Source organism: Cucurbita pepo, chromosome LG17, assembly GCF_002806865.2.
Source record: "Cucurbita pepo subsp. pepo cultivar mu-cu-16 chromosome LG17, ASM280686v2, whole genome shotgun sequence".
In the NCBI taxonomy this organism is placed as follows: Eukaryota; Viridiplantae; Streptophyta; class Magnoliopsida; order Cucurbitales; family Cucurbitaceae; genus Cucurbita; species Cucurbita pepo.
Window position 1 is genome coordinate 2,471,323 of NC_036654.1, and position 14,544 is coordinate 2,485,866.

The window sequence follows — 14,544 nt, forward strand, 5'->3', positions numbered from 1 at the left end:
AAGAGTCATGCCCTAAACTTAGTCGTGCCAATAGATTGGTAAATCCTCAAACATCGAACAAAGGATTAAAATGAGTAAGACTCCTTAGACTAATTTATATTATTTTAATTCTCATAATAAATAAATAAAGTCCAAGACGATTTAACTCATCCATCCATTTTTCACCACTTGTATTTTTATCTCCCCGTTGGTCAAATTTACAATGGAATGAAAGGGAAGTAAAAGATAAAATTACAGTCCCAGGATTCCTGACAATATCCAATCCTACGGTCCCGTAATCCCAGAGATTAGACGTCCAATCCACCAGAGTCTCCGTCCAAAAACCCTACGGAAAAAAAAACGTCACTCTCACTCCTCATAGAAACGCCGTTCGTCGTCGTCATCGTCATCATCAATCCCCGACTGTCACCTAATGTCCACCACGTGTCCACCCTCAATTGGCAGTCACAACAAGCCGAAAATCTTGACATTAAATGAAAGTTACACTTTCTCCCAACAGCTTCTGCCACTACCTTTATTACAACCCAAACAGATCTGACATCCCAGCCCCACCTCCACCGGCGGCGCGTGACTCCACTCTCCAAAAATATAATGAATTTAATTCAACTCAACTCAAGTTTTTGAGAAAAGAAAAGATAATATATTGAAAATACACAACCAAAGATTGGGAAGATTACAGATTACATGAAATCAAGAGGGAAAAATTCAAATACATGACATAACCAAAACACCCTTTTTCTTCTTCATCGGAAAACTCGAACTCGAGAGGGTAGACTTGAGTCAATACCCGAACCACCACCACCACAACTACCACCACCGCTACTATATATATATAAGTTCAAAAGAAAAACCCTTTTTTTTTTCTCTTTCCCGAGTCACTGACTCGGTGACTAACACGCGCGGTTCGTTCTTGACTCAATACCCCCACCATTACATCTCATTTTCTTTTTCTTTTTCTTCACACCCTTGACATCTCTAATAATAATAGTAATAATAATAATAACAATAATAAAGGAATTACTTGGGAGGGGGTTAAAGAAGTAAAATAACGTTTTTTTTTTTTTTTCTTTTTTGCTTAAATCCTAAAAAAAAAAAAAAGAAAAAATTAAACCCAACAGCACGTGGGGGAGTCACGTGCGGAATGATGCATCAGGTTTCACATTGAAGAGCGGCCTTGATCTTTTGAACGGTGCAAGAGATGAGATTATTGACCGTTTCAACGGATTCCACGGTGAGCTTGGCTGTAGGGAGGCTATTCACGAGTATTTGAAACGCGACGGTCAGTAGGGACCCACCACCGCCTGTCACTCTCTGACTCTGTGGCCCATCCCCGCCACTTGGACTGCTGCCGTTCGTCGTTGTCAGCCCTCGACTCACCGCCCCGTCAGGTACTATAGCAAACCCAGATGGCAGAAGCGCCACATACGCCGAATCGCCGCCGTTCATCACGACGTGCATAGCCGGAATATCCACCGGCGCGTACACCACAAGGGACCCAGCCGCATCTATGCAAGTCTCTTGTAGAATCAACATACTGCTCTGGTTCGCATTCATAGCCTGTGTGTTACCCCACCAGAGTACACAAGTCAAAACCAAAAGGGTAACTTTATAACATGATTTTGCATGAAGAAGATGGGGAAAATGGATCAAATGAAAAAGAAAAAGAAAAAGTGGGTCAGAATTCAGAAGAGAAATTGACAACTGATTTTGTTTTTGCCTTTATGTTGACTTTTTTTTTGTTTTTTCATCATGAGAAGCTACAAAAACAAACAAAAGTAGCTCTGTAAAAAAAATGTCCTCATGGATACTTCCAATTTCCAAAGTCGACCCTCTGATCCCCACAAATGATACACATCTCCAACTCAGGGGCACATGCGTTATGGAAAAAGGCATCATTTGGAATTCAAAATATATATATATATATATATATATATATGTATATATATATAGAGAGAGAGAGAGAAATAATACGCTGGCTCTTAATAGAGAGACGCAGTTGCCATGATCTTGCCCTTTGGCTATATGAGCCATCTCCTGCATGGGGCCGCCATTGGATAGGATGTCCCATTCGCTTCTCAACCGTTCGTCCCGGAGAAAGTCGAAGAGTCGTTGTGGTGATAACGGTAGCCAAACCGACGTAGCAGCACTCAACACAATGCCTGGTGGTTCACCAGGATCGTCGACGCTCTTTCGTGTCATGACACGTACGTCCTCATCCACACTACCAGCATTCAGCTTGTTCCATTTATGCACCGTCGATGCACACACACCCGCACAGAAGTTCGCTGTCATTCGTTGCGCTAGCTTCAGCATACTACGTCGCCCACCTGCAGTTATCGCTACAGCAGCAAAACATTCACAAAATTCAACAACTTTAAATTCTAATAATCACCAACAGTCACCAAAAACGCAAAGACGATGGATGATACCAGTGTGATCTCGAACAGGTACAGCAGACGACATGAGGATAGCAAGACACTCGCATTGTCGTTGAAGGGTAGCAACCCACCGTTGCGCTCCAAAGCCCATACCAGAGCTGAGAAGCGGTCGGTATAGCTGATGAACTTGGCTATCATCGTACTCCGCATGTTCCACCCACGTAACCTGCTCCGATAATCATACATCATATACTAAATATACTACATAGTTTTTTTTGACATCTACATCTAAAATAAACCTTAATCTTAAATTTGATTCGCATAATAATATGTTCATCAAGTCAAAGCATGATCTCAGCAGCAGATTGACTAAAAAACAAAATTTTCTGTAAGAAGTAAAAAGTCAGAAATGATTATTTGGAACAAAAACAAAGGAATCAAATTAAAGAAATGGGTTGAAAAAATGGTATAAGAGAGAGAGAGAGAGAGAGAGAGAGAGAGAGAGAGAGTCCAAAAGGCAAAAGCAAGAAAAAACCAAGCAAAAGAAAACAAAACAGAAAAGAGTGATAAGAGTTTGACTAAAAAAAAAAGACACCGACACATGACAATGGCTGGAACCAGTTCATAAAAAAACCAAACACACCATAATCGAAGTAACAAAAGTAGGCTCCAAATTAGATTCGAATAGAAACATCAAAGTGCCTTAGTTTTATTCAACCAATCAGCCAAACTCCCACTATTTATATGGATAAATATAGAGTTTAATGAGCTCGAGGCACAGAAATTTGTGTAATAAAACAAGAACCTCGATTTCCAAACGTTATTTTAATCGAAATTAACCAAACCCAGATGTTGAAAACTCAAGTTCTAGATAATTTGAAGAATCCCAATGACTATTGTATTATTTTGGAAGCTTCAGATTCTAAAAGATAGTGTTTTTTTTTCTGACAGATTAGTGATTATGGTGAATAATCACTATACTATTGAAGTCTTGTTGACTTGGGAAATGGAAGTGGCTTTGAATTTTGATCTCTGGAGTAAAATGGCTTCTTGGATGGAAGATTTCATGGAAAGAACATTTAATTTTCGTAATCCCATGAAGAAATTATGATGTTTTTTTTTTTTTTTTTTTTTTTTTTNCCATTGGGCATGTCTTGAACGACACACCCAGAAGGAAGCCTTCTGCAGTTGATGAATGAGGAACCACTGGTTGGAGTCTCTCGCATGGCGTCCACCGATAGGTCGACGACAGCCCAAACCCCTTCGGCGTGCTGCTTGCAAAACCGGAGAAAATTGACTTCCCGGACGGGTACTAACGGTGAGAGGACTTGAAGCTCGGCATGCATCTGTGATTAAACAAAACCAATTATGGTGTTTTATGAACTGTGAAAGGAAGAGGTAGAGTCTGCAAATTCTATATCTTACCAGTTGAAGTGCACCATTCCTTGTTCCGCCCATGCCACTGGAGATCACATCGGTGGTTGTTGTTCGAGCAATCATACATGGAAACATCTCTGCCCATCGATTCTGCATAAGTTTCGAATCAGAAATCAGGAACAAAACCGTTAGGATTGTTCGTTAGATATTCGTTTTTAGATGTTTACCGCGTCCATCAATGTCTCGACGAGCGCAAGGCTGTTGATAATCACCATGCCAGTTTCTCTCGAGGCCTCGGTAACGAAACCATTAGGTTTCATGCCGATGCAAGGAGTGAATGTCCTCATGTATTCTTCCTGGTTCAGTATTTCTCTTCCACCTTCCAAGCTCCCAATCCAAAGAGGCTCATCAGTCTGAGCCATTTTAACTAATTCATCCATGGCAGCCAAAGCAAGCTCGAGTAGCATAGATCGCTCCACCGACCGATCAAGTCCCATCCCTGGTGTTGGCCTCACAGGTGGTTGAACAACAGACAGATTACCGGACAACCCGCCTCCAAAGTCCGGTCCAATAGGCATCGACGTCGCCATGGTCAAACTCCCAAATCCATTACTCCCAACTCCCAGTTCCAAACTCGAGCTTGGCAATGGAGGTGCAATGGAGTTAGCCAAGGACGAAATCGGTCTTCCAAGGAATTTCCCAGCCAGCGTGCAAACTCGGTCCAACTCATCCTTCAAACGAGCATTCTCGATCCTTAACTGCTGCTCTTCCAGCGAAATCTCTCCGATAATCGCTGGACCACCGCAGTTTGAACAGATCGGATTCCTCATAGCATCTCGAATCGACATATTCTCAGCTCTAAGCTTATCATTCTCCTGTCTAAGCAAAGTATTCTCATGGCGTTCCAATTGGGTCTGCTCCAAAACATAAAAACACTCATAATCCAAAGAAAAACAACAAAAAAATGAAGAACCCAACAACTTCGTACAAAACAAAATGGTGCAGTTCATCAATTACCTTCATCTGGGTCCGACGATTTTGGAACCAAAACTTAACTTGCCTGGTTTCTAAGCACAGCCTCCGACTCAACTCCAGCCGTTGCTTCTCATCAGGATGAGGGCACTCTTTAAAAACACTAACAAAACAAAAACAGGTTCAAAAACGGATTGAAGAAGAAAGAAGAAATTAAAAGAATGAAAAAAACAGCAAGCGTACGATTCGAGCTCTTGGATTTGCTGAGGAGTGTGTCGGTGGTAACGCTTCTTCCTCGGAGGATTGTCGGCGGCGTCTTGGTCGTCGCCGGAGCCGCCGTCCATGTTGTCACTTCCAGATCTACTCTCGTGCTCTTCATCTCTGCCTCTTCTCCCAACATTGTGCTCGAAACCCTCGGGTAGTCGGGCAGCCAAATCCCCTTGCCCGCCGTCCATGTTCGTCTGAGGGATTTCAAAACCCATTACAAATCACACACAGATTAATCGAAACGAAATAAAACGAAGAAGAAACGAGGGGGAAAAGTGAGTTACAAGAGCGAGAGAGAGTCCGGGGGAGTTGAACATCGATTTGGTGAGAGATTGAGTTATAAGTCGCGGCGGAGCGACTGCACCAGATGGCATAATTCCACCACCAGGGATACCGCCGGTGGGGTTATTATTGGAAGCAGTGGTGTTGTTGTTAACGTAAGATAAATCGGCTACGATTCGAGCACCACCGCTTCCTCCACCGCCGCCGTCAAGAAAACCCCCAAAACTCATCAATCAAAGCTTCAATAACACTTCCCTTTTGTTCCCCTTCTTCCACTCGCTACCGTTATGTGGGTTTTATCCAAAATCAACAAAGAACTCAGCCCAAATGCAGAGAAATCAGTGAAACGAAGGCGTTCCTCAAAAACCCAGAAGCAAAAAACACAGACCCACAAAATCAAAAGCAGTAAGAAGACGAGAGAGAGGGCAAAATGGCAGAAACAAGAAAACCCTTCTGCTATTCCTTCCTCCTCCTCCTCCTCCTCCTCTCTCTCTCTCCAAAAATAAAAAAGAAGAAGAAGAAGAAGAAGCTCAAGAACCCTTGTTAATGGTGGGTGTTGGGGGGCCTCTGTGCATGTTCAAAAACCTTCTAAATACCCCATTTCAAGGTAGCAGAAAACTTGGAGAATCCAAAAAAGAAAAAAGAAAAGAGAGAGAGAAATGGGGGCAGGATTTTTGGTTTTTCTTTTCTTTTTAAGACTAGTGCAGAGAGAGAGAGAGAGAGAGAGAGAGAGAAAAGATAAAACTGAATATGTGGAGTATTGGAAGCCTTAGAAACAGAAGGGTCCAAAAAAGAAAAGGGGGGGTGCGGTTGACTCTCAATCTCCCTTTCCCCAAAGTCTGTGAATGGCAGAGGAAGAAAGGATGAAGAAGAAGAAGAAGAAGAAGAAGAAAGAAATTTGATGTTATAATACAAATTACAATGCAATTTCCATTTCTCTCACTTTGGGAACTCCAAATTTTTGTACCAATCTCTTCCCTAAATTATGTAACTCTTTCCCTAAATTTCCCAATTTTCTTTGTTTTTTTTTTCACCCTCCAAAATTTCAACATACATCCATCAACATTCTACTCCATGGACTAAAAATCCACCCCACGATGTTGTTGTATCGGAGTTATTGTTAATTTTAAAATATACATTTTTGTGTGTTCAATTATATGTGTATATACATTTTTTTTTTATTATTATCGCTCATCTCTTCGAAATAATTTTTTAAAATATATATTTAAATTGAGGGGTAAATTTTAATTATAATATTTAGAAATAAATTTTTATTTAAAATCAAAAAAAATTTAAATAAATGACTCGAACCACTCCAAACCAACTTAACCCAAAAATTTATGATTGGATTGGATTAGATTTATTATTTAATAAGACATTTTTGTTGAAAAAATAATCACTTGAACAATTGGGTTAAATTAAAAAAAAAATGTCTAAACTTACCTAATTCAATCCGCAGACACTTTATAATGAACTAGAAATAAAAATCTCTCATTTAACTATAAGTTTTGTCCTCTCGATTAAATTTTTTTTAAATACAACTCATACTTCTTAAAAGTTAAAAGACACGTATTTATAATTTGAAAAGCTTCCAATTTATGGTATAAGAGTCATGTCAACCGAATTTTAAATTGTCGAATAAAGAAGTTGTGAGCTTTGAATGTATAATCAAAAGTGACTCCAGCGTGTAACAAAGGGTGTACTTGTTCAAGAGCTCAAAAAATCGAGATCTCAAAAACAAAGTCACTAACGTTTATGTTCAAACAAGACAATTCCATATCGTATAGAGGACGGATGTTGTTGAGAATAAGTATTTGAATTTCTTCCAAATTTAAAAAGAAAAAGAAAATAAGAAATTGAAATTTTGTAATAAAAAAACAGTAGTCGGTGAGAAAAGGAAGGAAATCAACAGATTTTGTCGGGTTTGACTCGCCGGAAAATCCTGAATTTGAAACCCATTGCCGGGGTCTTTTATTCTTCAATTTCGTCAGTAAAACAACGGCAAATAGGTCAATTACTTTGTGGTTTTTTTATCAGTTGGTGATGGGTAAGAGAATTGAGGAGGTAACCACCGCAACGTGGTGGCTGGCCGGGCTTCTTTGTTTATAATAGTGCCGCTCGAGCAAGTAAAGCCAGGAAACAGACCGCTATGCAACGACTAGAATTCGTGTATGAAGAGTTTTGAGGAGGGAGTTGGTGTGATGAAGTAGGTGTGGGTGAGGCATTCGGTATTTTGGAAGCTCGCAGCATTGGTCCTGATAACCCCCAATTTATGTTTACTGTCGATAGGTTATTGTTTTCCTTAGTGTGGATTTATCTCGTTGTTTGTGTTGGATTTGCTGGAGAAATTGGAGATTATCGAAGGATGAAACGATCACTCGAGTAAAGTAATAGAAAATAAGAAGAAATGAAGTTTATTTATTTATGTCCGTGAATTATGAGGTAGGAGAAGTCGTGAAGGACTCGTTCAACTTTAATATGATTTTATGGTCTAATCGAAGATTTTTGAGAATATTATTTAAGTCATAGTTTAAAGGTTGATGACTTGCGTGATTGGCCTTACTATTGGCTCATCATCATGTACATCATCCCACATGTCATGATGATGAGATGATAGGATGACATTATTATCATCATCATGTCATCGTGTCATCACATGATTGGCATTACTATCGGATTAGTTGGAAAACTTGTTTTATGTATAACGACACGTGCCTATTGACCCTTGCACGTGTCATTTATGTCTTATATTATATGATGATGTGATTATGTTATATAATGATATGATGATGTACATGATGATAAGATGATATGATGGTATGATGATGATGATGTATGATGCATGATAACATGATGATGTAAGATGTATGCTGATGAGACGACTTCATATGATGACATTCCATATTAAGATGATGTGCATGTATTAAATGTCATGATGCATTATGACGACGAGTTTTTTAAGACACAACCCGAATTAACATTAATGATGATGAAATATGAAGGTCAATGCATGCATGTTACCTAGGGTAATATGTGAATGATGTGTAGAGTTGTGCCATAAGAATAATTTAAAGAGGAAAACTATAAAAAGACCTCATGCATATTGTGTGTTCATATACATCAAGTTACTTTCTCATTTATGATGATGAGTACATACGCGTACACTATGATGATGATGATAATCATGTCTCGCATGATATTCAGGGGTTTGCTGACCTCTAGGCGTCTAGCTACGGACAGCTAGCCCGACTATGATGGGTCCAGGGGGTGCAAACCACATGGGGACTCACGCTTGCCTGTGTGGGTCATATATAGGGAAGAACTACACATCCAAATTTGTTTGGACTGGAGGCCACCTCTATAATAGTTTTAACGATAGGTTTCTAATCATGAGTTGCATATGTTTGCATTCCTTGACCCCAATAGTGGAGTCATTTATGGAGTATTTCTTAAAATACTCAAGTCATAAGAATGAACTCAAGTATTTCCAAAGAACACTTGAGTTTGCATGGCGCATGACGAGGGCATTCACAAAAACGACATTATTTAACAAAGATGAATTAAGTTAAACTTTGGAGAAACAGGGGTGTGAGATCCCATATCGGTTGGAGAGGGGAACGAAACATTTTTTACAAGGGTGTGAAAACCTCTCCCTAGCAGACATGTTTTAATACCATGAGACTAATGACAATACGTAACGAGTCAAAGCGGACAATATTTACTAGTGGTGTGCTTGAATTGTCGTAAGCGAAGTAGCAAATGCGATGAAAAGGTTGAAAAAATCGACTAACGTCTTAAAAGCTAAAGAAGTTAATAAACCAAATCTTGGGTGCATTGAAAATCTTTAAATGTCATAGAGTTTGGACCACAAAAAGAAAGGTTAGCTTAGCATAATTAAGTTGAAGGGGAAGGGTGTGAGTTATGGTGGGATTATATGAGTAATACAAAATGTTATTTTCTTTGGGTTGCTTCTCAACTTTAGTCTATGCATACTATAGAGATAGAGGGGTTTTTGCTACCTATTGCATTCATTCATGCATTCCCCCAATTGCAACCTTCTCTCTCCTATTCAATTTTAACACCCTTTCACCCAAAGGGTATTTCGGTCATTTTGTATTGAGTATCTTCCGCATCTGATTACAACGAGAATTTATATAAACTCGGGAATTGTTTGGCCAGTGGATTTAACAAATTTGAGTTTGTAAGACTCAGAGTTCGAAAGTGTAAATTTGTATAATTTCGTGTTTGAATTGTAAAAAGATAGTGATTGGAGCGTGGAATTGTGTAATTAGATGGATGATTAGTTTACCGGTGTTAGTATATAGTCAAAAAGTTGAGATTTTAAGCTTGAATTTACACTATTAAACTTTTACTAATTATATTTTTAATACACATGAAATAACTTGCATTTAAAAAAGATATACTCGTAGCATTCAAATTGTATCCGTCACCATTAAGGATATTAAAATTTTAGATTTCTTTTTTAAAGTTTTAAAGTATTATCGAAGCTTTTGAAAATTTATAAGCCTAATTTTATTAATTTAGCCTAATTTAAAGTATCTAACCATTGAGAAAATTAGGTACCTGACTCTCGGTCCAATTCATTTTTATTCTTTAGGTTATTTTTACTTACCGATCTCATTTTAAAAATTTATTAATAATATATTTTATTCACGATAAAAAAAGTATATGGCCAATAAAAAAAAATGATATATAAAGGAGATTTGAGAAGAAAATTTATCATATTTACCCATGATTTTTGAATGCAACAAATTCTGAAATGTGACATTATAATTTTTATAATAAGATCTTAAAGTATGAATATATTGGATTGAGTTCAGTTATTTAAGTTAAAAAATTATAATTCAAATAACTAGATTGGGTTTAAAAAATATTTCAACTCGACTTATCCCAACCCACAAATATTTGAATAAATTTTGACAAAAAGTCATTTTTTTGCCCAAAAAACTAACCCAAATTTGGTAAGTAGCGTTTTCAATCATGGACAAATAAGTAAATACCTATGAAGTTGTCCATGATCTATTACATAACGAGCAAATCACTTTAATAAATTATTCTTTTTGTTGGCTTAAAAATATTCGTCTCAATTAAATTAGAATTTCACATAAAGATTTAAATTTTAACTTACTTAGTTGTAGAAATACTAGGAATATTCTTTTATTGATTATTATGAAAAATAGTGAAATGAATATTGGATTAAACTAAATTCATTACTATTTATAATTATAGATTAATTTTTTTAACAGATTATAATTATAGATTAGAAAATTAAGTCTAATGTGCTAATTAGGTTTTAAGAGTCATATGAATTCTTTATTTATTAATTTCATAGTGCCACCAATAATTTTTTTAATTATTAAAAGCAAAAATAGTAATATCATATTAAAGTTTGATACGCGCTTACATGTTGGATTTCTTAAGTAGTTAGAGCTCTAAGTTGCACCTTATAGAGTTCACTTATAACCATAATTTTCAAGGAACTATTGGTATGACAGTATTCGAAGCTCTTTATGAAAAATTGTGTAGGTCTTCATTATATTAGAACGAATTGGACGAACACGAGTTGTTACGACAAGAGTTAGTCTAGCCATAATAAAGCCATGCAAAAGATTTGGATGAGGATGCTACACCCAGAGTAGACAGAAGAGTTTAATCGAAGTGATGTGTAAAAACCTATAGTTTGAAGTAGATGACAATGTATTCTGGAAGGCAACACCGCAGGCGTATTGACTATCCTTGTCATCGTCCCTTTCTGTAAACTACAACATGTTTCATGTATCCATGTTTGTAAGTTTCCGTGACATATTAGTGTCTCCTACTGACTTAAAACGACTTCTTAGTTCTTTGGCTTATTTGATCCATTTTGAAAAATTCTAGAATCGTTTTAACCAAATTAAGGCAGGTAAAAGTCGGTATAATTACTATTACTATTTACTTTTACTCCCAAATTATTTTGAACTTTTCCATTATTTTAACCATAAACAGTTCATTCTGTTCTCTTCAATGAATGTTTTTGCTCCCGAGTTCTCTTATTGAAGTTACCTTCAAGCTTGACATGTGGCTATTTACTATTGTTGGAATCCCGTGTTGTAATGAACTCACACAAATCATGCTGCATGAGTTACACAATCGACGGTAAGGAAGGAGTGAAACTATAAAAAAAAACATAGTCGCGTGTAAGGAAGAATAGTCGCCTAAGGAATATATAATGATATGATAGGTCCTAGTCATGATTGTATATGCTTGCATCTAACCTTAATAGCGGAGTCACTTACCGATTATTTCTTAAAATATTAAAGCTATGTGCTACTCTTATTTTTTCGGGCAAAGGCAAGGGTCTACTGTATAGGTGACAATGACATCACAACTCAAGAGATCATGTAACATGCATAGGGTAGGTTGCAATTTGAATTTCCTAGATTATAGGTTTAATATGCATTTAATTTCGTAGCATATAAATTAGAATAAAGCATTTTTACTTTATGTTATTTAAATTTCCTCGGTTGAGGCGTTACATCATAATATTTGATAGGACAATATGAAATCTGCTAATCTAAACATCATGTGTGGAAGGTTACTAACATACTCTTCCACAAAGCCATAAAATCACACTAAATCTGAGGGAGCGATCTCACATGCTTGCCATCTACAAAATTACGTGACACCCGAGTCCCAATTAAGTATTAAATACCAAATTTTTCTTTTTTAAAGTTAAATTTCTAGGATTTTATTGAGTACTTCAAAGTCTGAATCTGAATCCAGCTAAGACATTTTTTAGACTTAACCCAATTGCTAGTTGTAAAATTTTCAACTCAAACAACTCTTGTTCAATAATGAATCCAACCTAACTCAACAACAATTTTATGGGTTGATCGCGTTGTTTAGGTAATTAATTCAAAATTTTATTTTTAATAAAAGTAAAATCAATGTGAACTTATTTTTAAATATTTAATTAAAATTTACGACTCCAACTTCAATATATATTTTAAAACATTACTAAAAAAATGATGGTTTAGAATTGTTAGAAGATGAATAATAAAAAATAATGAAAAAAATAAAATATGCATATTTATATAAATATACTTAAAAGCAAATTTTATATTTTAAAATTAACGGTTGCTTTTGTTCGACTAATCTAGTTCTAAGGAACTCATGAACCAATCAAATTTATGAAATTTTCATTTATTTGGACTCAACTTAACTCAATTCAAATAAGTTTATAATCCAACTCAAATGGTACAATTTAGTTGAGGTGATCGGATTTCTTGGGTTATCAAAATTTTTAAGCATATAATTTAAAGATTAGAGGTTCAAATTTAAATATCTACGGACAACAAAGTATATTAGAGAGAAGTCAAAGATTTATAATAAATGGATCACAATAATGGGCACCCTATTAAATGAGGCATTGGTTTGGGTTTGGCCATTAACTTTAATCGTCATTTTAGCTGTTTTTCTTTAACCTACTTACGCCAATAAATTATATTTATTACGTTATGGATTAGTAGGGTTAGGCTTTATTAACTCTTTGGACCAACTTCAACCTTTTATCCTTCAAATTAATTAAATTAATAAAAATATCGCTAAATTTATTATTTCAAAATTATTTTTTAAATTCAATTTTACCTTTTAAAACTTACTATTAATACATTATTTAAAAAATACCTCTCTTAATTTTGAAAAGTATTTCATTAATACCCTTAACCTTTCAAGAATTTCAGTAGTACTACTGGTAAGAGAAAATAAAAGTAAACATAATCACCACATCGAACTGTTATAGTTGTCAGGTAAGAGAAAATATTTGTTACCAGAAATCGACTATGGAATGATCGAGCCACATAAATTTTCATGAGCCCAAGTCTTGTATAGACGGTTCATGGGCCCAAGTCTTGCATGTCATAATCAAGCTAGGTCCGTGAGTGCTATCAATAGAGAGGTGGGTTGGATGATTTCCAATACCATCTTGTACAGACGGTTATGTGAGCGTTTTACCTTCATCAACAAGATTGTATTTCTGTCGAAGATCTTGATATAATATACCTTAGTTAGTAGACATTGATCATCGTTCTTGCACTGAAAAAAATGTATCCTTTGTCATGGATCGATACAATTGATTCATCGCCAAACGTCATGTTTCCAATGAGTTTCTCATCAAGCTCCTTGAACTTTGTTTGATCTTCAGTCATGTGGTTGTTTAGTTCATTGTCTAGATACCACATGTTGATCTCCACTCGGTCTTCTCCTTTTGTGACAAGGTCCTTCATAACCTTCCCTTCGTTGAGCATCAGGTTGGACATCTTCTCGGTTGGCACCAATGTTGACTCTTTGGTCATGCGTGAATGTGAGCTTTACCTCTTCATCACGCTTCTTCTTTCGACACTCGACCGCATATTGTCCATATTTTTCATAAGACTAATACTTGATCCTACTCTTGTCCTTTCAAGGGTTGGCATTGTCATAAATTTGTGAGGCATTGTCACGACCTCCTTTGCTACCACGTTCATGGCCGCGCCACGATCTCTACTTTCCTTATTGTGGTCACCATGTCCGTTCATACCTGAAAAAGAAGAATCAACCGAATCTTTCCTTATCATCTATGCGAGTCACTCCTCATGTGTCAGTAAGAGATGTCACATCTCCTTTTTAGCGCAGCGGAAAGCACTAAAATAAAATGCATTTTAAAAATCTTATCCCAAGATCATTTTCGTAATTTTCCAAAACACATCATGCATTCTTATTCAAAATTGATTTTCTAAAGTCCTAATCATGCATATTTTAACCACCTAAGACAAAGTAGGCTCTGATGCTAGCTTATCACAGTGATCCCTACAAGTATGACTTGAGAAAATTCAAATGACTATTAATTGAGTGATGTGTGTCTTCTCTGAGTTTTTTTTTTTTTTTTCCGCTTGTTTGGAGTTCCAAATTCTTTTGAGTTAGACAACTAGTGTTCCATCTTCTATGAACGTCTACATATTAATTAATTTTTTTTTTATAAACATTCAAATTAGGTGTTTTTATAAATAAATCTCTCTTTCATCTCATCTCTAAATTCAACTTCCAAGATCTACAATAAAATTTGATATATTTAAAATTTAATAAAAAATCAAGACATTTCGTATGTGTCGTTACTCATGTATTACATGAAAATATTTATAAAAGTTTTCAGATATAAATAAAGTGACGATGTAGATGTAGATAAATCAGAAAACATGAATCAAGATTACTACGACCTAACATGAGTTTT

The 14,544-nt window shown here is 36.2% G+C and overlaps 1 protein-coding gene across 1 annotated transcript; it reads right to left on the reverse strand.

Annotated features, from left to right (window-relative positions):
• Positions 1-617: 617 nt before the first annotated feature.
• Positions 618-6,164, reverse strand: LOC111778940 (homeobox-leucine zipper protein ANTHOCYANINLESS 2-like). Its single transcript, XM_023658954.1, has 9 exons — positions 5,279-6,164; positions 4,971-5,188; positions 4,773-4,890; positions 3,983-4,669; positions 3,804-3,905; positions 3,511-3,724; positions 2,430-2,606; positions 1,972-2,339; positions 618-1,557 (listed from the first exon to the last, which is right to left on the reverse strand). The coding sequence occupies exons 1-9, from the start codon at positions 5,504-5,506 to the stop codon at positions 1,150-1,152; spliced, it is 2,520 nt and encodes an 839-aa protein (XP_023514722.1). The 5' UTR covers positions 5,507-6,164; the 3' UTR covers positions 618-1,149.
• Between the last annotated feature and the right edge of the window lie 8,380 nt (positions 6,165-14,544).